Source organism: Schistocerca cancellata, chromosome 2 (genome assembly GCF_023864275.1).
Source record: "Schistocerca cancellata isolate TAMUIC-IGC-003103 chromosome 2, iqSchCanc2.1, whole genome shotgun sequence".
Taxonomy (NCBI): Eukaryota; Metazoa; Arthropoda; class Insecta; order Orthoptera; family Acrididae; genus Schistocerca; species Schistocerca cancellata.
Window position 1 is genome coordinate 370,272,215 of NC_064627.1, and position 23,431 is coordinate 370,295,645.

At 39.9% G+C, this 23,431-nt stretch overlaps 1 protein-coding gene across 12 annotated transcripts in view; it reads right to left on the reverse strand.

The window, feature by feature from the left end:
* The window catches only part of LOC126161768 (mitogen-activated protein kinase kinase kinase kinase 5), a 323,445-nt gene that overhangs the window by 235,093 nt on the left and 64,921 nt on the right, over nucleotides 1-23,431 (reverse strand). For all 12 annotated transcript variants that reach the window (XM_049917837.1, XM_049917835.1, XM_049917832.1 and 9 more), the window contains exons 4-6: nucleotides 16,606-16,709; nucleotides 6,708-6,836; nucleotides 6,388-6,569 (exon numbers count right to left, since the gene is read on the reverse strand). In XM_049917837.1, the coding sequence (XP_049773794.1) occupies nucleotides 6,388-6,569; nucleotides 6,708-6,836; nucleotides 16,606-16,709 (415 nt within the window). The remainder of the gene's footprint in view (nucleotides 1-6,387; nucleotides 6,570-6,707; nucleotides 6,837-16,605; nucleotides 16,710-23,431) is intronic.

Genomic DNA, 23,431 nt, shown 5'->3' on the forward strand with positions numbered 1-23,431 from the left:
CTACTGCTCTCAGTAAATGTCTGTGTTAATCAGAAATCCTCCCAATGGCTTCCCATGCTGTTTTAGAACAAGTAGAATGGCTGACGGAGTCTATTAACACTTGGCAGGACCTTTTCTTGCACTCCTTAGTTATGTGTCGAGCCTTGACTCTCATGACCTGAAAGCCTGTGAGTATGTCTGCTGATGGGCAGTACTTAAACTGTCAAAGAGCTGAGTGCCTGTCCTGAATTGCTGAGCGGCACTCACCAGTCCACCAAGGCTGCCTCTAAGATAAACTGATGACTCTGAGATGGATAAGTCAGCAGTATGATGGATCACTTGTGTAATGTGGTCCACCCATACCTGGACACGGCTGTGGTATCCAAACACGCACTGCTGGCTGAACAGCATCCAATTAGCCCTGCTGACTATCCATTTTGGTGGCTTCTGTTCAGGTAATGCTCCATCCAGTAGTTGAATGCAGAGAGGGAAGTGGTCACTGGAATGAAGGTCGTCAATGACATCCCAATGAACAAGAGTCCACAAGGACTGGACAGCAGAAAGAATGGTTGTTGGCTGAGGATGACCCAGTAGCAGCACAGAAAAGAGTCAGAATACCTGTGTTGATGATGCACTGGTCATGAGACATCACGAGGTTCTCCAAACCCTGACCCCAATGACAATGGGAGGTGGAGCCCCAAAGACATGACGGGCAATGAAGTCTCCCAGTAGCAGAAATAGTTGGGAGATTTGCTCCATAATATCTGTGAGAGTCTAAGAGTTTATTCCATCTTGCGGGGGTAAATATAATGGGCAAACAGTGATCCTGTGTCATATACGAATTTCAACTGCAACTACTTGCCGATCAGTAGCCATGGGGAGAGCAGGGTGCTGGTGCGCATTACCTCCAAACACAGCAACCCCTCCCTTGGTGCTTTCCACAGTAAGGTCTTCCTTGCGGTAGAGCGTATAGCCCTGTAACACAGCGGTCCTTGTAGGTTTAAAACGTGTTTCTTGTAAACATAAGTATAGAGAACGTACCTGTGCTTGTAGTCTCAGTTTCTCCACAAGTCCTGAACCCATTTATGTTCCACTGTAGTATGGGAGCCATTTCAGTGTGCAGTTTTAATTTACCTCTATCTTTGTGCTGGGGAGGTGAAGCATTTGTAGAGTGAAGGGGAGTAGAGGGGCTGCCTGGGTCCGATGACAAGGCATCTAACTCTATGATCTCCTCCTCATCAGTCAGACATACCAGAATGACATCTGGAGGTGCCCAGGATAACTTTCAACCTGAATGTCATCATCCTTTCCCCGCCCCCTGTCCCTTAGCGGATGATGGGGAACAGGGTTGTTGAGAGGCACTCTGCTTTTCATGTGCCTTCTCAATGCTCACTGCAAAAATGTTGCTGGTCTCTTCTGTCATAGTTGTCTGTATTGCTATGCCTTTACGTGTTTCGCTTTGGCACGTAAACATGCAAGTACAGGTGCTGGTGCTAGGCAGTGGTATGTTAAAGTGTACACCATATCCACCTTGGGAACAGATTTCTGCACCATCGAAGTATGTGATATGGTGAAGACAGGTTTTGTCACCTTATATTCTTTCAACTTCACCCTAGGAAAACTGATTAGTCATTTTTATTTCCTGAATTTTTCATTCCTCAGCAAAAACAGGGCTGTCTCAGGTCCAGACTGGGTAGCTCCCAGAGCAGTTAATGCAGATCGCCAGAGACAGGCAGTCAGTCCCAGTGTCAGGGGCTACCTTCCCACAGGTCGCTTCACCTCCACGAGTCATCACTGTACAACCAAAATGTGGCATTTATAGCACCAGATAAGGCTATGTATGTAATGCCTAACTGTTGGTTGGAAGAACCCTACCATAATATGTTCAGGCAGCACTGGAGAATTAAAGGTGACAATGAAGGTGGTGGTCTTCTCAATTCCTCCATTACTCCTCCATGTCCTTTGCTCCACATCCACTATCGCCTGTGATGGCCGGTCTTGTTTCAGTTCCGTTACATCCATGTTCACGATATCATAGCTCGTAACCATACCCTTGCTTGAACTGAGGGAGGTGTGGATCTCTACAATGATGTCATAGTCACCCAATTTTTGTGACTTCCTAAGCAGTTCCACCTGCTTCGACTGGTTAGTTTTGACCAACAAAGAATGACTATGCAACCACCTAATAGACTTTAAGGTGTCAGCACGTCCTTTTAAGACTTTATGAATGTAGAAGGGCAACACTTCTTCAAATATCCTCTCCTTCCTCTTGATCATTAGAAACACATTTTGATTTACAGCTCCTTGGGCCCTGTTACTAAAGTCCAACTGATTATCGGGAGGGCTACTCTCCGCCGTTCGTTTAGATGAATGACCGTGAGTAAACACAGGTGATACACCCATCACGCTGGGAGAAGAAGAGGAAGATTTAAAGGGTTCTATCTTGGTCCCATGAGAAGCTAGGGAAATAATAGTCCACTCAGGTGGAGCCCCTCATACCTGAGTGTGCCTTACACAACTAAGTTGTTGTTGTTTCGTTTTGTTTTAGGATGCAAAAACAACTAGGATCACAAGCACGCATGTCAAAACTGTAGAACACGAAGACAAAGAGAGGAGTTAAAAATGATTACACTTCAATCCCAATCAATGGAAGAGTAAACAGCTAAAAACAGGGACATGGAGAAAGGTCTATGAAATACGCCATAGAGAAACGGAGGTCCCGAACTAAAAATTAAATGGACATGCCATATTGCTATGGCAGATAAAGAGTTGACAGCCAGCACGTCGTTCACAAAAACGGCCGATACCTCAGACAGCAAACACAAATGAGAATGTAAGTGGTTAAAAAAAAAAGAAAAGGGCCTCCATCAGAAAATGGCAGACCATCAAAAGTTGAGCACAATGGGCACAAAGTGGTGGGGGAGCACCACTTAACAACTGGTGATAGCTAAAAAGACAGTGCCCAATACGCAACCTAGCTAAAATGATCTCCTCGTGGTGAGAGGGCTGAGAGAAGGTCATCAGAGCCTCTGGGATAGGCTTAATAACCCAGAGCTTGTTCCGATGCAGGAAGACCCATGGTGATCCCAAAGTACGAGGGCAGTTCAATAAGTAATGCAACACATTTTTTTTCTGAAACAGGGGTTGTTTTATTCAGCATTGAAATACACCAGGTTATTCCCCAATCTTTTAGCTACACAAGACTATTTTTCAACGTAATCTCCATTCAATGCTACGGCCTTACGCCACCTTGAAATGAGGGCCTGTATGCCTGCACGGTACCATTCCACTGGTCGATGTTGGAGCCAACGTCGTACTGCATCAATAACTTCTTCATCATCCGCGTAGTGCCTCCCACGGATTGCGTCCTTCATTGGGCCAAACATGTGGAAATCCGACGGTGCGAGATCGGGGCTGTAGGGTGCATGAGGAAGAACAGTCCACTGAAGTTTTGTGAGCTCCTCTCGGGTGCGAAGACTTGTGTGAGGTCTTGCGTTGTCATGAAGAAGGAGAAGTTCATTCAGATTTTTGTGCCTACGAACACGCTGAAGTCGTTTCTTCAATTTCTGAAGAGTAGCACAATACACTTCAGAGTTGATCGTTTGACCATGGGGAAGGACATCGAACAGAATAACCCCTTCAGCATCCCAGAAGACTGTAACCATGACTTTACCGGCTGAGGGTATGGCTTTAAACTTTTTCTTTGTAGGGGAGTGGGTGTGGCGCCACTCCATTGATTGCCGTTTTGTTTCAGGTTCAAAGTGATGAACCCATGTTTCATCGCCTGTAACAATCTTTGACAAGAAATTGTCAGCCTCAGCCACATGACGAGCAAGCAATTCCGCACAGATGGTTCTCCTTTGCTCTTTATAGTGTTCGGTTAGACAACGAGGGACCCAGCGGGAACAAACCTTTGAATATCCCAACCGGTGAACAATTGTGACAGCACTACCAACAGAGATGTCAAGTTGAGCACGGAGTTGTTTGATGGTGATCCGTCGATCATCTCGAACGAGTGTGTTCGCACGCTCCGCCATTGCAGGAGTCACAGCTGTGCACGGCCGGCCCGCACGCGGGAGATCAGACAGTCTTGCTTGACCTTGCGGCGATGATGACACACGCTTTGCCCAACGACTCACCGTGCTTTTGTCCACTGCCAGATCACCGTAGACATTCTGCAAGCGCCTATGAATATCTGAGATGCCCTGGTTTTCCGCCAAAAGAAACTCGATCACTGCCCGTTGTTTGCAATGCACATCCGTTACAGACGCCATTTTAACAGCTCCGTACAGTGCTGCCACCTGTCGGAAGTCAATGAAACTATACGAGACGAAGCGGGAATGTTTGAAAATATTCCAGAAGAAATTTCCGGTTTTTTCAACCAAAATTGGCCGAGAAAAAAAATGTGTTGCATTACTTATTGAACTGCCCTCGTAACACCACCTGCTGACAGATGGCAACACAGAGATCATTGGAGGGAATGTAAGAACTAGTGGTCTGAGGTACGAGGACTGCAGACGTGGCAGCAGCATCAGCGGCCTTGTTTCCTGTCAGACCAATATGAGCATGAACTCACATAAACATCACAGTGGCTCCATCAAGAGCCAGCAAGTGACAGCTTTCCTGGACCTATTCCACTAAGGGATGGGCGGTGCACAGCACACAGAGGGTTTCAAGGGCACTAAGAGAACCTGAGCAGATGGTGCAATTGAAAAGCCTGTGTTGCCGAATGTACTGTATGGCTTGATACAAGGCGATGAGCTCTGCTGTAAATACTGAGCAGTGTTCCAGAAGCTAACACCGAAAACTGTCACCACCAATGAAGAAGACACATCTGAAACCACAGTCAGTCCAAGAGCCACCAGTGCACACAAAGGTAGTATCATGAAGTTACATACGAAGGTCATGAAACGAAAGGTGACAAAGCAAGGCTGGAGTATCGAAGCGAATGAAAGCCAAGGTGAGCACGGGCCGCTGCACAAAGCCAAGGTGGTAAAGGGTTCACACCTACTGAGAAAGGTGCAGGTAGCGTGAAGTTAAGTTGTCGGAGCAAGAGCCGAAAGTGAAGTCCAGGAGGTAATAGAGAAGAAGAATGTGCCCCATACTGGTGATCAAAGGAGTCATTGAAGAAAGAGGCAAATGATGGGGGGCCGTGCATGGCAGACGGAGAGCATGCATATCTGGTGAGAAGAAAGTCACGGCGATAGTACAGTGAATGGACAAGGGACTGACACAGATGGAGGAGGGTGTCTGACAAGACAGAAGCCACACGTACCACAAAAACTCTGTCTTTCAAAAACTCCTGAAGGAAACAAGGCATACGGCCTTGGAAGGTCCATGTATAGAGAGTACAGAGGATACCAGTCCTCCAGCAGGTGTTGTAGGCTTTCTCCAAGTTGAAAAACACTGCTACAGTCTGGTATTTCCACAGAAAACCATCCAGGATACGGGTGGATACAGTGACGATTTGGTCAACTGCAAAATGGTGCGTTCAAAATCCACACTGTGCAGTGGTTCATAAATTGTGAGACTTGAGTCACCATACCAGCTGGGCACGAATCATACGTTCCGTCACCTTGCAAACGCAGCTGGTGAGAAAAATGGGGCGTTAGCTAGAAGGAATGTGTTTGTCCTTACCAGGCTTAGGTATGGGTATGACAGCAGCTTAATGCCAGTGTCTGGGAAGCTTGCCCTCTGCCTGGAAGCAAGCCCAGAGCTTATGGTGGCAGAGGACTGGCAGCACTTAACAGTCCCCAGCACAGGAATGCTGGAGGTGCCAAGTCCATACCCAGTAAACAAATGCTGAGCCCCCGACGGACCATTTTCAAGTGCTGAAGGTGTGAACAGGATAATAACTGTATAACAGGATAACAATTATATAATCATTGGCACCTACTGTGCTTGAAAATGGCTTGTAAGGCCAAAATAGGCTAATCATGCAAGCTATAATTAACTGAATACTTGCAAAAACAGTTGAGGTGGAATACTTCAAAATGTCCTTTAAGAATCTGGCAGGGGACATTTTAAAGTAACAGTCCTAATATTCACCTGAAAGAAAAAACTCAAATAAATCACGGGAAACCTAAATCAGGATGGCCCAGTGGGGATTTGAATCCTGAATGATCAAATGTAGCCACTGTGATCTTACCTAGAATTATAGAACTGACATTTCCCCTCAAGATTGGTAGTCAAATGTAAGATACAATTCTTCCAGTAATGAATAACACAATATAGACATAATGTTGAAACTACGTACTGCACTGCTATCAATTTTTTATTCTTTTCCTATAAAAAATATAACTCTAAAATATTTTCAATTCAGAATCATGCACTCATGTATTTCAAATCTTTAATCATCTCCATATTAATAAGAAAAAATTAATTTAGAAGAATGAATATGCAACATACCATTTATCTCTGTCTTTCAAAGTTGGTGGTTTGAAACCACTTTTTGACATTAAGAACAAAGCCCGCATGGGATGCAGGTCAAACATGGGAGGCTGGAGCTCTGCCAACTCAATAGCAGTCACTCCAACTGCCCAAATATCACACAGCTGGTTGTATCCACCCTTTCTTTCCACAGCTGCAACCTATATTAGCAAATAAGGAAAGGATAAACTATGAGGTTGTGCAAGCATATCAAACAAAAATGAAGAATCAAATTTGTCTGCTTAAAATAATTTATTTTAAACACAAATTAACAAAATCATTCCTTGTTTAATACCCACTTCTGGAGCCATCCAGTAGGGAGTCCCAATAAAAGATTTCCTTTTATTGATTGTAGCAGTTATTTGTGCTGAAACGCCAAAATCAGCCAGTTTTACATCACCAGCTTCCGTTAGTAGAATATTGGCTCCCTTAAAAACAAAAACGCAACTTCAGAATAAGATTACATATATGAAATGTATCTAACAGTATAAGAAAAGTAGCTAAGAGTATACCTAAATGTGATTATATATAGCACCTTAAATTGTATTGGAAATAATTAATGTCTGAAATTTTTCAACAAGCTGTACAGCTTTTCCTGTTTGTATAGAAGCTCCCTAATAAGGAAATAACAGGTCCACAATATTTTCTGCGCAAGCGCTGTTCCGCAGTTTCTAAATATTTGAATCATCATTAGTAACCAATAAAGATCTGCTGTGATGTATTTTTAATTGTTGAGACTCATTTCAAATAGTGTATTATCTTCAGTTAACTTACACATATAATGAGACAAAAACTTTAATATATCCGAAAGGTTGTACAAATAAATAATTAAGATCATAAAACAATAAACTGGTTGCCAAGATCGCATGTACCAAAGCTCTGCATTAGGGAGGGAAAGGAGGCGGGGGTAGGGTAACTCACCTTACTTTTGTGGTGAGTGGCAGACAGTTTTGAAATTCCAAGAGAAATGATTCTGGGAACCCTTGCTACTAGAAAGTATCCATAAGTTTGGTTTGTGAACATTTAGTTTTGTTTCTAGGGTGGGTAGGCATGTATAACCATGATTTTACAATATTGGATAAAATTTACAGAAAAAATGTTTAAAATGATAATTCATATTATGTTTCTAATGAAAACTCTTTTCTCTTGTGACAGCATGCCATTCCAATAAAGAAACAAGTATACAGAGTGTGATAACAATGTATTGCCAAGTATTCAGGAAACATTCCTCACACATACAGGAATAAAATGTGTTATATACATGTGGGTCCAGAAAAGTTTTATTTCTATGTTACTCTTGATAATCAGATTCCTCATGGGAAACACAAACAAACAGAATGAATCAGCATCCCGTAAGATGTTTTCTTACATAAAATGTTCAAAATATACTCTTGGTTACATTTGGTTAGACTATATAGTAAGTTACCATTCTTAGGTTCATCGTCCAGTGTTTGTTGTTCTAATGGAATGAAGGTAAAAGCTGACATGTGACTCACTTCATTGCTTGTGTTGACATACAACAAACCTCAGTTCTCTACTAGCATCAAGCATGTAGCATCAAATGTTGTGTGTTCATCTTGGACTGTGCAAGCACTTAAGCATCAACTGTTTAGTGTTCATCAGGACTTGGTTTCCCATACACTGTAATAGAAGTGCACTCAAACGCAGAGTTGGCAGATGCTCATTTACTTTTTTGATTAGCAGACAATACTGGCACCCCAAAGATTGTATCGAGAGAGATTTCCAGAAAGATTGTGCCCAAACAGGAGAACATTTGAAGCATGTGATTACTGTCTTGGGGAGCATGGGATGTTTAAGCCTACTACTCACAACTGGGGGAGGCCTAGATAGTGAATACCTCAAATCAGGAAAGAACTTCTTCAAGCAACTGATGACCATCATATTGTCAGCATAAGACAATTAGCTACAACAAGTAATGGTGACCACATGATCATCTGGAGAGTGGTACATGAGAACCTGCTGTATCCATAACATGTACATCATGTGCAGGCATGTCAGCAGCTGATTTTCCTGAATGGGTACACTTTTGTAAATGGTTCATTCAACAATATGTCAACCCTCATTTTGGTGCAAATGTGCTGTTCACAGATGAGGCTTCATTTCAACATGATCAGTAAGTAAATTTTCATTATCGGCCCATATGGCAGCTAAAAATCCTCATGAAACTGTGCAATCATGTCATCAACAAGGATTTTCAGTCAACACTTGTGTCAGCACTGTTGGCGACTGTTAGGGTGTCACATTCTTTCACCCAAGCACAATGGAGAAACTTACCATGCTTTTTTAGAGAATACTCTATCTGTCCCACTAGAACACATACTTTTATGAATGACACAACAAATTTACTTTGTGCACAACTGAGCTCCTCCTAATTTTAATATTAATGTTTGTAGACAATAACATTCTGCAATGAATGGATGGATAGAGCTGGACCAATCCCTTGGTTTTCATGCTCTCTGAACCTAAATCCTCTAGACTTTTATTTGTGCGGGCATTTGAGAGTTCTTGTGTACAGAACCCCAGTACAAGATGCACAGTCTTAGTGCCCATGTTGTGTAAGGCTGTGAAACAATATATAATTCTCCAGTGATACATCAGTGCACCAGGAATTCAATGTGATGGTAGGCTGTTGCATGTACCCTTGTTAATGGATGGAATTTTGAACATTTCATCTGGTAAAATGTTTCATATTGTCCTGATACATTCTTTTCCTGTGTGGTTCTCTTGATCAATGTGTTGAGGAGATGTATAACCTGAGCTCCAATATGGAAATAAAGCATTTCTGGACCCATGTCTTCCTCTACATGTGTGGAATGCTTCCTGAAAGTTTGGTCTTATGTTGTTCTTACACCCTCTATACAGTGTGGGCGAGAAGTCCCTACAATCCTTGTTTAGTATCAAATGTTTTATGTAGGTTACTTCTTATGTTGCTGCAGTCGAGTTTTAATCTGCAGTTGTGACAGATATGAGCCGTCATACTTGCACTACAGAGGAGCATTTAGTGACTTGTGGGCGCACTAACGACATCACACAGGGCAGATAATGAGATAGATATGGGAGCATTCCAGGAAAGATTTACCAAGGCTTCACAGCAAAAAGCAACATTTCTTGATTGGGAAAGATGTGTTTTTGCTTTTGGCAGTGTTAAAGATAGGCCATGGAGTGGAGGGAAGAAGACACGAGGAGAAACATGTGCCAGAGTCTCTGCTTTGACTGAATGAGCTCCTAAGAAGTCAAGACGTAAACATGCTTCAGAACTCGGTATACCAAGGACAAGAATGCAGGATCACAAGAAAAAAGGTCTTAATGTCAGACTTTTTCAACCAACATTCATAAACAAGTTATTGGATAAAGCCCAGAAGGAGCATGTTTCAGCATGCTGTGCTTTGTTAACTCAATTTCCAAATGCAGTGAACCATGCCAAGGTTAAGTTTGCAGATGAATGTGCCATTCACTGCAGCTCACATATTAAAATATTGTTTTTTGGGAAAAAGAGAATCTTCATTACACAGTTAGAAAGGAATCTGCCTTATGTAAAGATATGGGCAGCAATGACATCACAGCATCTGCTTGGAATGTCCTTTTTTGAAGGGACTGTGAATGATGTCAGCAACACCAGCTCCCTTGAAATCGTCACCAAGAAGTCATGACCGCACCACACCTGACGACTCATTGTGGGGAGCCATTAAGACATGTATCTGCACATTGTTATGCTACAAAAGAACAACTGCACACTGCTGTTGAGGATTCATTTTCCTCTATAACACCATACATGCCCAAAAATATATCAAGAACAACATGGAGGTGTGTGGAAATGTGTTTACACTATGATGTGGAATATACCGATATATGAGGCACTTGATACATAAGTAAATACTTACAATAAAACAAATCAAATCAATTAGCATTCGATACTTTGGAGTACAGGGACTTCTTGTCCACCCTGTACAGATAATTAAAAAAAAATGTCTTTTTAAAAACTGAAGTATTTGCAAGGAAACCTTTTGGACTGGACCCGTTTGCTTTCTTCATTCTTACAGCATTAGAAGCTCAATGCCCAGACATGAATTTTCGAAAATGGTACAACAACACTTGCAAGAAATCAATCACCTTAAAACATTATATGATTTCTAAGGTCTGTTAAGAGCAAAACATTTCCAGCTCAGCTCATCAACATAGTCACTAATAGCTGATCACATGAAAATGTGGGTAACCACTATAAATTAAAACTTTTTAGGATAAATTTCAGTCTCAGTTGTAAATACAGTTTTATTATGCTTCACCGATTCTGGCAAATTAAATTAATTTGTCATCTTCAGAAGCCTACAAAATTGGGGATGTCATAAATCTTTATACTTTGGCTATACATGTATGTGAAGTATAAAATGTACCGGGTGATCAAAAAGTCAGTATAAATTTGAAAACTTAATAAACCATGGAATAATGTAGATAGAGAGGTAAAAATGGACACACATGGTTGGAATGACTTGGGGTTTTATTAGGGGAAAAAAAATTCACAAAATGTCTGACAGATGGCGCTAAACAGCAAAATGTCAGTGACTGCGCATGACAATCGTGTATAAAAGGAGCTGTAATGAGGGAGAGAATCAGATGTTCCAGCAGTCGCAGCATGTTGACTTTACCTGAAAAGGCACTTTTAGTGAAGCTGTATTATCAGAATGGGGAATGCGCTAGTTCAGCGTTACGATCCTATCGCCATAGGAAGGGGATTCGAACGGGTAAAGGTCCGTTGACAAATGCAGCTGTGGCGAGAATGATTTCGAAGTTCGAAGCCATGGGTTGTTTAGACGATAAACCACGTAGTGGCCAACCGAGCACAAGGCGTAATACTGCTGACATAGTTCAGGAAGAAATGGAGACTGTAGCCGGTTCGTCTATGCACGGGGAAGTCAGCGCTCGTGCAGTCGCACGTCGCATCGGCATTCCATACACTACTATTTGGTTAGCACTTAGGCGTACCCCCCGATGCTATCCGTACAAAATCCATCGGCATTATGAACTGTTACCTGGTGATTTAGTGAAGCGGAGGGCATTTGTGGTGTGGGCATTTCAAAAGATGGCGGAAGATGACAATTGGTTGAGTAACGTGTTGCGGACCGACGAAGCTCATTTCATGCTCCGAGCGTCTGACAACGCCCACAACTGCAGAATTTGGGCTACTGAAAATCCTAAAACTGTCGTGGAAACTCCATTGCATGACAAGAAAGTCACAATATGGGTTGGATTTACCACATCTACCGTTATCGGGCCTTTTTTCTTCAAAGAAATGTGTGATTCTGGTGTTGTAACTGCTACCGTGACGGGTGTACACCGATATGTTACAGAATCGCATAATCCCCAGCCTGTCTGATAAACACCTGCTGGAATGTATGGTGTTTATGCAGGATGGCGCTCCACCCCATATTGCTAGACGTGTGAAAGATCTCTTGCACGCGTCGTTTGGTGGTGATCGTGTGCTCAGCCGCCACTTTCAACATGCTTGGCCTCCCAGGTCCCCAGACCTCAGTCCGTGCGACTATTGGCTTTGGGGTCACATGAAATCGCAAGTGTATTGTGATCGACCGACATCTCTAGGGATGCTGAAAGACAACATCTGATGCCAATGCCCCACCATAACTCCGGACATGCTTTACAGTGCTGTTCACAACATTATTCCTCAAATGGTTCAAATTGAGGAATGATGGTGGACATATTGAGCATTTCCTGTAAAGAACATCATCTTTGCTTTGTCTTACTTTGTTATGCTAATTATTGCTATTCTGATCAGATGAAGCGCCATCTGTTGAACATTTTTTGAACTTTTGTATTTTTTTAGTTCCAATAAAACCCCATGTCATTCCAAGTATGTGTGTCAATTTGTACCTCTCTATCTACACTATTCCGTGATGTATTCAATTTTCAAATTTATACTGACTTTTTGATCACCCGGTATATTGCACAAACTTACTCAGTATTGGTCAAGCAGATGTCTATATCTTCTTTATAGAAGCATAATGTCATGATATGCCCAAAAATGTACATATTGTATGTGATTACTATAAACACAAATTGACACACTGCAGTAACTACATCAAATATATGTATATGTCAAGCTGTTGTGTCAGCAGTAAGGAACTAACAATTGAAGTTTATTCTGAAAAATATATACTACAGTTGTTGAAAATTACTGCCATGAATAAAATAATAAATTAAAATTTGGTGCAAAAGTGTGAAATATGAAAGAAGATATAAAATACTTTTTTCTTTATAGAGACTGAATAGTATTACTGACATATATAACATTATCCATTTATAATAAGGCACTTCATATGCCTATATCAAATTTTAGTTTATTTTTTGTACAAGTAGTACTTGAAAATAAAAAGATGTCACTTTTTATTAAAAGCTATAATAAAATATTTGTTCATTCACATTTCCATTTATTAATAAATATAGAATTTAAATAAAAGTAAAAAAATACAGTTACTACAAGTGAGAGTCGAACCAGAGACTTCACAGTTTTGAAACTTTCATATTACATGTCCGCACACAGACCTTACAGTCCTATAAGTGCAAACAAAATCTAAAAACGACAGATCAGTCCAGAAGGTCCTCTTGTTAGATAAATATCACAATATTTCGAACTCAAATAAGATCAGATATTTTCAAAGTTCAAACTAAAAAAGTTTGTGTCTTTAACAAATCACAACGGACTGCAGATAGTCTGACTGCTCTTTATTCCCTTCAAAGGATTACCCGATGTGCCCCAAAAGCTGAAAAGTGAAAATAGGACAGGGAACTACAGTGATAAAATCACATACTTTCAGTTTAAAAAATTATTTTTTTAACAACTCATAGAATACTTAAATACATGAACTTAACCACTGCTATTGATAAATATTATTTGTGAAAGCGAAAGTGGAAATCATAGGTACTTTGTTTTCAAAAACACACACTAGCACACCAAAAAACCAGTTTCAGCAACTCAATATTTCTTGTTTTATTTTAATATACAATTATGACAAGTTATGAATTACTGATTGTGGTCACTCAACAATGTACACAAAAAGCTAGAAGTTGGGATTTTGAAATGGTTTGAAAATGAACAAGAATGGGAGAAAGCAATGACCAAAAGGAACTACAGCAAAACAAAGAACTGTCGAGTTGAAACGAAGAATGAGTGACCATGCAAAAATGAATGAGACCAGCCAAATGAGACAAAGACAGATGAGATCGGCCTGAAGTGAATGGTGGACAACTGTTCCTTAGAAGTCATTCCTCAGTCCTTTCATTCTGTTTAGAGAATGGTGGACAACTGATCATTAAAATCTGTTCCTCAGTCCTTCTGTTCCTTCCTCTAATACATGGGGTGAAGCATAACAGTTTTTCAGTATACTTGTAATCATTTGCACAGACAATTCAAATTTCAGAACCTATTGGATACCACCTTACAATATTCACACAGAAACATTGTGCAATGCAGAATATGTACCTTCTGGAACCAATGCTTGAAGAAATGCCCACACAATTAAATCTGTATTGTGAACTGGATACATTAAAAAGCCTCTGGTAAAAAGAAGCACAATAATTGTGATGTCCAAATATTTTCACTCACTTAAAACCTTAAGGAAACAGATGTACTGCCACTTTGAGAGCTGTCAGTCCTGCATGCACCATGTGAGTGCATCTACCAATCTGTTGTTCACACATCAGGAAAAAAACTAGTATGTCACGAATAGTTTTATACATAATCATTGAACCAAAGCTAGTCAGGACTTACATTTACCAAGGAAAAACAAAACAAATCTCGAAACAGTATTTTCTATCAGCGAATAAAATTGTAAAACAATTACTAAAATACATCTATTTAGAAAGACAGCTCACATAAACTTCTTAAGTAATGCATACTGTGCAATTGAAGATTACTTACAAGACTCAGAGAAAGGGTTAATAATGAGGGAACTACAGCACATATTGTCACTTTACAGTACATGATCACAATGTAAAGTTTAAAAAAAAAAAAGTGCCAAGATCTATAGGCACGATAGTAATGCTTTGTCAGCCTCCTGAACTCAACATCTCACTCATCATTGGGGGACGCTACCTCAGTTTACCAGATATGCATGGGACATGGCATGTTCCCACACCCGGAGCCAGTTTTTTGAGCAGACTGATGGAAGTGCAAGAGACATAGCAATGACTATGTTTTATATACAAAGTTATCCTGTGTAAATTGTGTACAGTCAATAGAAAATCATACAATAGGGACCAACCAAATAAGGTGGTGCATTTGTTAAGACACTAACCTCATATTCAAGAGGATGGAGTTTGTTCTATCCAGTCATCCCGAATTAAGTTTTCTAAATTAGTTAAGGCAAATGCTGAGCTAGTTCCTTCAGTAAGGCCACGGCCGACCACCTGTCCCATCCTTGTAAAAACACACTTATGAATTCTAGGTGTGTGTATATTTGAGATATTTAATTACACTCTTTTAAAATGACAAGTCCTTTATCATTTGAGATAACCCCTGAATAAATAAATAACATACGCTCCCAGGGCGACTGCAGTCTTCTAGGCAGATGAAAATTTTGTAACAAATACAGTCTTAATAAGTATATTGCCGATATGGCCAAATGTAAAATTATTCTTCATCCAAGAGAATTATTAGATTCAACTGACAAATATACATATCCTTCATCCTTTGAGACTAATTCATTAATCATCTACAGACATAGTTATTTTTATGTGTTGCTATGAATTTAGATATACACTGACCTGCTTTAAAAAAACACCATCACTGCTGAAACAGTACACGGCATTCAAACGAGGGTTTTATCCCATCGTAGAGTTGAGTTTTAGAAAAAAAGACATATGGGCTGGCTAGCACTAACTTTCAGAAAGGACAACCCATAGTGCAGCAAATACACGTATGAAAATAAATGGAATCAATGCAATACAATATTCATTTTGATTTTAGTAATTAATCAACTGAAAAACTACTGAATTAATATTTGCAAGGCTACTACATTGTGCAATTTCAAGCTTATCTTGTGTATTAAACTGATATTCAATGGCTGACTGTGTCTTGGTGAACGAAACTTGTGTCCATCTAAGAGTACTAAAATGACTTCCAGAAATTATTCGTTATCTTGAAGATAATATTATTAATTCTGTGTGGCTCACAGACCTGGTGCTTGTGTTTCTATTGGACACCACTTCGGTAAATTGGATGCCCCTCACCGAAATACCTACTGGGGAAAGGGGACTAACAGTTTAATGTGGATTCTGAACCACATGTCATTCCTTACAAATCTTCTTATCCCTGTGAGGTGAATGGTTGGTTATGTGCAGACAGAAGTATTCCGTGGACCGACTGAGATTCAATCCCATGACCTTTCGGTTTCCAGGAATGTGCTTTACCAGCAGACCACCAGGCCTGACTATCTGGAAGATAAGTGTACTTGTTTAATAACTGGCTATGTCTTCTTCAATTTATATGCCCAGTATTTTAATACAAGTCTGTGAGGTTTCTAGCAATTATGGAATTTTCATGGTTCTAAGTTTCATTTACTCTTGCACGTTAGGTAAAATTCAAAACAGTAAACAGAACGTTAGGCAGAAGGAGAAACAGAAACAGCAAATTGTTAATAGACGTAAATATGACAATGGACAATTCTGAATGAAATACAAGGGACTCAGCAAATATGAAAATGTGTATGTGGTGGGAAGGGGGATGCAGGTGTGGAAGTGGATGTATGTTTTGGTGCATGCACCTGCTCTGAACAAGAGTGTGAGTTCCAAGGCTGAACTAAAACATTCTTAGTACAGAAAAGACGCTGAGTCACAGACAGGAACAACGAAAGGACTGCTATACATTTTAACTTTCAGCTACAACGCATTCTTCTGAAGTGAAAAAACACCCACATTCACACAAGCACAACTCGCATGCAATGACTACTGTCTCTGGCCGATGTGACCAACTGAGTCAAGAGGATAGGTCTTTAGGCTGAAAGCTAAAATGTATAGCAGTCTTTTATTGTGCTTCTTTGATATTCAATGTCTCCTCAATATACCATTTTGATAATACTGTTAATAAAGTATGAATAAATTTCAATTTAGTGTTACATAATAATCTAAACAGGGTTTCATTAACTTAAAATACAATTAAAATAATACCTTAATATCTCTATGCATTTTTCCCATGCTGTGCAGGTAAGCAAGACCATGTAAGGTTTCTCTGCACATATATGCTATCTGCTGTTCAGTAAGTGGCCCTGTAACTAAGAAGGCATTTATAACATTATTAATTCAACATACATGACAGTACTTTAAGAAAACATGAAATAAATGGCAGAGCAATATTCTTAGAGATGCCCATGTGTAGCTCAGGACAATGAGTTAGTTAATGTTTTCTGTTTTATCTTTCACTGCTTTTTTCATTGACTTTCATACAAATTTCAAATAATGGAAGAAGTAACCACTCACTGTACAGATGAGGCACTGAGTGGCTTACAGGCATAGTTGAGATGCAGCTGCAGTTTCAGAACAATGTAGGTGGCCTGGACCATGTGTGTGTGTGTGTGTGTGTGTGTGTGTGTGTGTTGTGTTTGTGTGTGTGTGTGTGTGTGTGTGTGTGTGTGTGTGTGTGTGTGTGTGGTCCCCCCCCCCTCCCCCCAATTACAAGCGGTGTTTGAAAAGTCCGTGCAAAAGTCCTAAAGACGGCGTATCGAGGTCATGTTTAGTTAGTAGCATCTCTGGAAAGAACAAACACCAAGTTTCAGCCATATTGGTCTATTTCTTTGTGTTTGGCATTCGTGTGAATCAAGGAAGTCGAAAGATTGTCAAAAAATGGATGAAGAAGTATTTCGTGTGGTGATTAAACATTACATTATGAAATGCAAAACGCCTCAGGAGACTACAGAGAAGCTTGGTAAACATTAGGGTGACTCTGCACCTTCGATTAGAAACTCTGCAACTTCGATTAGAACAGTTTATAAGTGGTTTCAAAATTTTTGGAGACGCCATATGGGCACAATTGGTGCTGAACGTTCTGGATGCCCTGTGGAGGTTATGACTCCAGAAATCATTGATAAAATCCATGATATGGTGATGGATGACAGAAGAGTTAAGGTGTGTGAGATTGCTAGTGCTGTGGGCATCTCGAATAAATGGGTACATAAAATTTTGCATAAACATTTGGACATGAGAAAGCTATCCGCAAGATGCGTTCTGTGATTGCTCATGCTTGACCAAAAACAGAATTGTGTGAAGCATTGCAAGAATGGTTTGCAGCTGTTCGGGAAGAATCCGCAGGACTTTAAGCATCATTTTGTCACTGTGGATGAAACATGGATATATTACTATACTCCTGAGACCAAACAGCAATCTAAACAATGGGTTACGAAGGGAGAATCTGCACCAAAAAATGCAAAGACCATTCCTCCAGCTGGAAAGGTGATGGCGACTGTCTTTTGGGATTCGCAAGCGATAACTCTCATTGACTATGTGGAAAAGGGTAAAACTATATTATTCACCATTATTGGACCGTTTGAAAACCAAGCTGCAAGAATAACGCCGGCGATTGGATCCCAAAAAAGTTATTTTCCATCAAGACAATGCACCAGCACACACCTCAGCAGTTGTGGCCGCAAAATTAATGGAAATAGGATTCCAACTCGTTTCACATTCCCCCTATTCTTCAGATTTGGCTCGCTCGGATTACTATTTGTTTCTCAATTTGAAGAAATGGCTGGCGGGACAAAGATTTTATTCAAACGAGGAGGTGATTGCAGCAAGTAATAGCTATTTTGCAGACTCGGACAATTGCTATTATTCGGAAGGGATCAACAAATTAGCACAGCGTTGGACGAAGTGTATAAGTCCAAAAGGAGACTATGTCAAAAAATAAAGAAGGTTTACCCCAAATATGTAAGTAGTTTTTATTTTTGCACAGACTTTTCAAATGCCCCTCGTATACACGTGTGATGGGAAATACTGTCTCCAAGTTTGAAAACAATTTCAGTCTTATTTATAGGCCCATCAATCATTCAACGTCTCAACTATACAGTGAATGATTACCTTTACCCACTCTATTATTTGAATTCAATACCAGGACTTTTCAGCATAATATTCATACAAGTTTAACATACTCACTACTTTAATTTTTATTCACCTGAATCTCTGAGACAATAATACAAGGTAACAATATTTCATAAGATATTCATAATTTAAAAACAGAATAAAAGTCAGAACAACAAAATTTTGCAATATGTAATTCCAGAACTAAAATATGAAAGGACTTCAAATAGTAAGTTACACATTATTACGGCAGACCAAGTAACTTTTACTGAATGCTGGACTACACTTCCAAGTGACACAGACACGATATTATTTTTCAATACATTCCACCTAGACTCTATAAAGAGCAGTCGGAACATTCTACCAATCACTTAATTCCTTGATGACAGAAATCTGCTCTTTGATCACAGAGCCACTCGGCAACCACTGTGTGAACATCAAAATCATCAAAAAATCTGAAATTTTTGCGAATTAGTTCCTCATTTGTCTGGTCGTTGATGTCTGCGGTCGAAGCTGATAGCCTTCGTTCCCAATCAGCGTCACCCACACATGTGCACAGCCTTAGTCAAATTGTCGGCACCATTTCACTACAGTAGCATGTGACACCGCATTTGGTCAATATACTGCCAGAATTTCATGGTGAATCTGAGTGCAATTTAGACATTTTTGCCTAGAAGAACTGAACTTCAACGCTCAACTATGTTTCCAGTTACTGCATCATTTCACTCCCACTCTGTGATGCACCTTCTATCCATACTGCAACAGAACTATGTCTACAGGGAACCCAGAACATGTCATCTCTTCTGTCAATGTGCCACTTTTGTTGCGAAATGTCTTCTGGCAGGACGACATGTGTAACTTACTTTTGATGTACCCTTGTAACGATGAAAACAATATAAATAATATTTAACACACTATAATAATAATAATAATAATAATAATAATAATAATAATACTCTTACTCAGTAAAATAATATTTGTCCTAAAGTGCAAAACAGGTGTCTGTCTCAGGTTCAACCTTATTAGCTGATGTGAATTTTTGTTTGCCTAGTAATTTCTTCCGGTTTCAGAACATAAAGTAATCCTGGGAGTCAAATACACTGCACATGCAGGAGTCTTAAAGTTGTACACTGATAATATGCAGTGTATATTAGAGGATACTATCATAGTGAACTGTGAACATTTAGTCTAAACGGTATTTTTCGTATCATCTGGTAGTGTAACATAACATTCTCTGATGATGGTTCTGCTCTTGCTAAGGCAAACTGTAAGTATCGTGCTATAAGACTCCCATAAAATAGTCCCCATGCCTTTTCCTAAGGAGTGAAGACATTTTTTTTTTGCCTTTCTTTACTGCACTTTTGTCTTTTGCAGGTTTAAACAATCATGAGTAATATTTGCAACAAGTGTTCCAAATGATGGTTACCAGTATCCATCAAGCACAAACTTTGAAATACCCAAAACTTTGCGCAACATATGGTGGACACACGGTATAACACAATATTTGCAACAGCAATAAGCACACATATCTCCACTGTTGTGTGTCAATACACCCTGCAATTTTTTGCCAAATCTCAATCCCCATCTTCAATGGCTTCTTGTATGTTCTTAATTTTAGTAGTCCACTTTTTAACCATTGAAAATGAAGGGGAAGAACCCTCTCACTCCAAATCCAACTCCTTTTTCGTAGTTACTTCCTTCAAAGATGAAGTAAATAAATTTTATCTGTTTTTCATTATAAAGGATGTCCCAAGATGAATGGTCAATTTTCACAGATATGACAGGAATGATCATTTGAAGCAAATTGTTTACTAAACATAGGCTCTAAAATGCATACCTTAAGAGCTATGAGCACTACTACATCTTCGATACTGTGCGACAAATCTCTTCTACTCCGAGCTCTTTGCTTTCTTTATTTTTGGAGGTGATAGTATCGATCAAAACAAGGAAAAAAGTGCAGTTAACATGGACTCCAAAATTTGTACCTTACGAGCAAGGAGCACTTGTTCATCTTTACTACTGTGAAACTATCTATTCTGCTGAACGAGTTCTCATAGCTCTTAAGGTATGAGTTTCAGAGCAATTTTTTCTTGTTTTGGTTCGTATTGCCTCCTCCCAAAATATGGAAACCAAAGAGCTTACAGTGGGAGAGATTTGTTTCACAGCATCGAGATAAAGAAGAGCTCATACCTCTTATCTCTTTCCAATTTAATTTTTCTACTCATTGCATTCTTCTCATATATTATTTATAGCACAATACTCGAAATGTGTCGGACATCATCTGACCATAGTGGCAACTCATAATGTCGGACAACAGCCAACAATGAAGCCCAAAAAATTAAGGTATGCATTTTAATGACCATGTTTACTAAACTTTTTGCTTCGAACTGTCACTCCTGTCATATCTCTTATATTTGACCATTCCTCCTGGGACATCCTGTATCTATTACAGTTGACTGCTTACACAATTGCTACAAGCAAAAACTAGATGTGTGCCTCTAAGCCTATACAGAATGCCATCTAAGTAGACTTGCTTTCCAAAGATCATATTATGGTCGCATTACTGCCATTTCTGTTAGGCTGAGAACCTTTAGAATTTCCTTTGAAAACATAGGAATTGTTCCTCTAAATTGTGCACACTGAATGCATGATTCTAATTGTTGTGGCGTAGCAAGACAGCCACACCACTTGGAAGTAGCCGAAATGCACGTGTACACACACGCCGGCTGGCGTGAGGTCTGGAACAGGATGCGTAATGAATGCTATAAAGAAAAGTACGTAGCTTCTATAATACTTATCTTTAATCCATCATTGTGGTACATCGCTCTTGACGATACAAATGAGACTCTTTAAATACAAGCACTGTAAGGCTAATGGCGCCTTGCTAGGTCGTAGCCATGGGCTTAGCTGAAGGCTATTCTAACTGTCTCTCGGCAAATGAGAGAAAGGCTTCGTACATGTAGTCGCAAGCAAAGTCGTCCGTACAACTGGGGCGAGTCCTAGTACGTCTCTCTAGACCTGCCGTGTGGTGGCGCTTGGTCTGCAATTACTGACAGTGGCGACACGCGGGTCCGACATGTACTAATGGACAGTGGCCGATTTAAAGCTACCACCTAGCAAGTGTGGTGTCTGGCGGTGACACCACACTAATCTTTTTTAACACGTTCATACCATGCATCATGCATCTCATTAGTGAATAGATGCACTGTGATGTATGTGTAAGAACCTCCAGTTCATTAAAGGTCAAACGAGAAAAATTAATTTGCATCAAGTATAAGCCACATGTGTAATTCTTACTTTTTGGCTAAAAATACGCTTTCTAATTTGTTCCTGATACTATCTCGCATGACTTCAAAGAATAAATGAACAGATAGTAAGCAAATTTGAGCATATAACTGGTGCCAGCTGTAGACAATATTCTAATCACTAAAACAGGTGATTTGAGCTTCTGCAGGAAATAGTTTTTACATCATAGTTTTTTCTGCTGTGTCAGTCACTGTGTGGTTGTAGCAAGAAATACCACTCCCTGCATTTTTTTTTTTTTTTTTTTTTTTTAAATAAACAGTCTTGCATATGCGGATGACTTAGTTGTGATGGCAGATTTGATTGAAAGTTTGCAAAGTAATATTTCAGAGCTAGATCAGAAATGTAAGGACTGTGGTATGGAGATTAGCATCTCCAAAACGAAAGTAATGTCAGTGGGAAAGAAATATAAATGGATTGAGTGCCAAATAGGAGGAACAATACTAGAACAGGTGGACGGTTTCAAGTACTTAGGATGCATATTCTCACAGGATGGCAACATAGTGAAAGAACTGGAAGCGAGGTGTAGCAAAGCTAATGCAGTGAGCGCTCAGCTACGATCTACTCTCTTCTACAAGGAGGAAGTCAGTACCAAGACTAAGTTAGCTGTGCACCGTTCAATCTTTCGACCAACTTTGTTGTATGGGAGTGAAAGCTGGGTGGATTCAGGTTACCTTATCAACAAGGTTGCGGTTACGGATATGAAAGTAGATAGGATGATTGCAGGTACTAGTATGAAACTTCCTGGCAGATTAAAACTGTGTGCCCGACCGAGACTCGAACTTGGGACCTTTGCCTTTCGCGGGCAAGTGCTCTACCATCTGAGCTACCGAAGCACGGCTCACGTCCGGTACTCACAGCTGGCAGAAGTAAAGCTGCCCCCACTCATACCTCACCTGTCTTTCAACAACATCTTTGCCTCTTTACTTCCACCTCGACTGACGTCTCTGCCCAAACTCTTTGCCTTTACAAATGTCTGCTTGTGTCTGTGTATGTGCGGATGGATATGTGTGTGTGTGCAAGTGTATACCTGTCCTTTTGGTTAGTTAGTTTGGTTAGTGTGTCAGTAGTTACTGCATCAAAGTGGCCATATTTTTCTGTGTACAGTTTTTCAACATTCCACATATTTCAAATCATTGAATTATTAGTATAAATATGCATGATGGCAATGCTGTTTCCGGTTGTCTTGTTTGGAACAAAGAAGTGAGAACTTGCACATTATGATGAATCATGTTATTATTTTTTCTTTTTTTCTTTCTTCGTTCTTTTCTTTTTATACAAGTAATCTATGTATATATATAAAGTCAAAGGTAAAGTAACAAGTTATTTTGTGGCAAAGATGATGTTCTGATACAAGAAAGAGAAGAGATATGCTATTCAATTGATTAATTCCAGTATCTTCACCTGTTTGTTTCTATAAGTGGTAGCGGGCACACGTGTGACTAGCTCTGTCGTACCAGTATTGTTTAAAAATGTGTATTCCAACCGTATATTATAAAGTGTTATAAAAGTTATTAGGAAGGCCAAGTTTATTCATATATTTACATCAGTCACACCTGTCTGTTCATCATTTCGTCCGCGCCAAGAATTCTGCATCACGATGTTCGAAGCAGACAAGAGG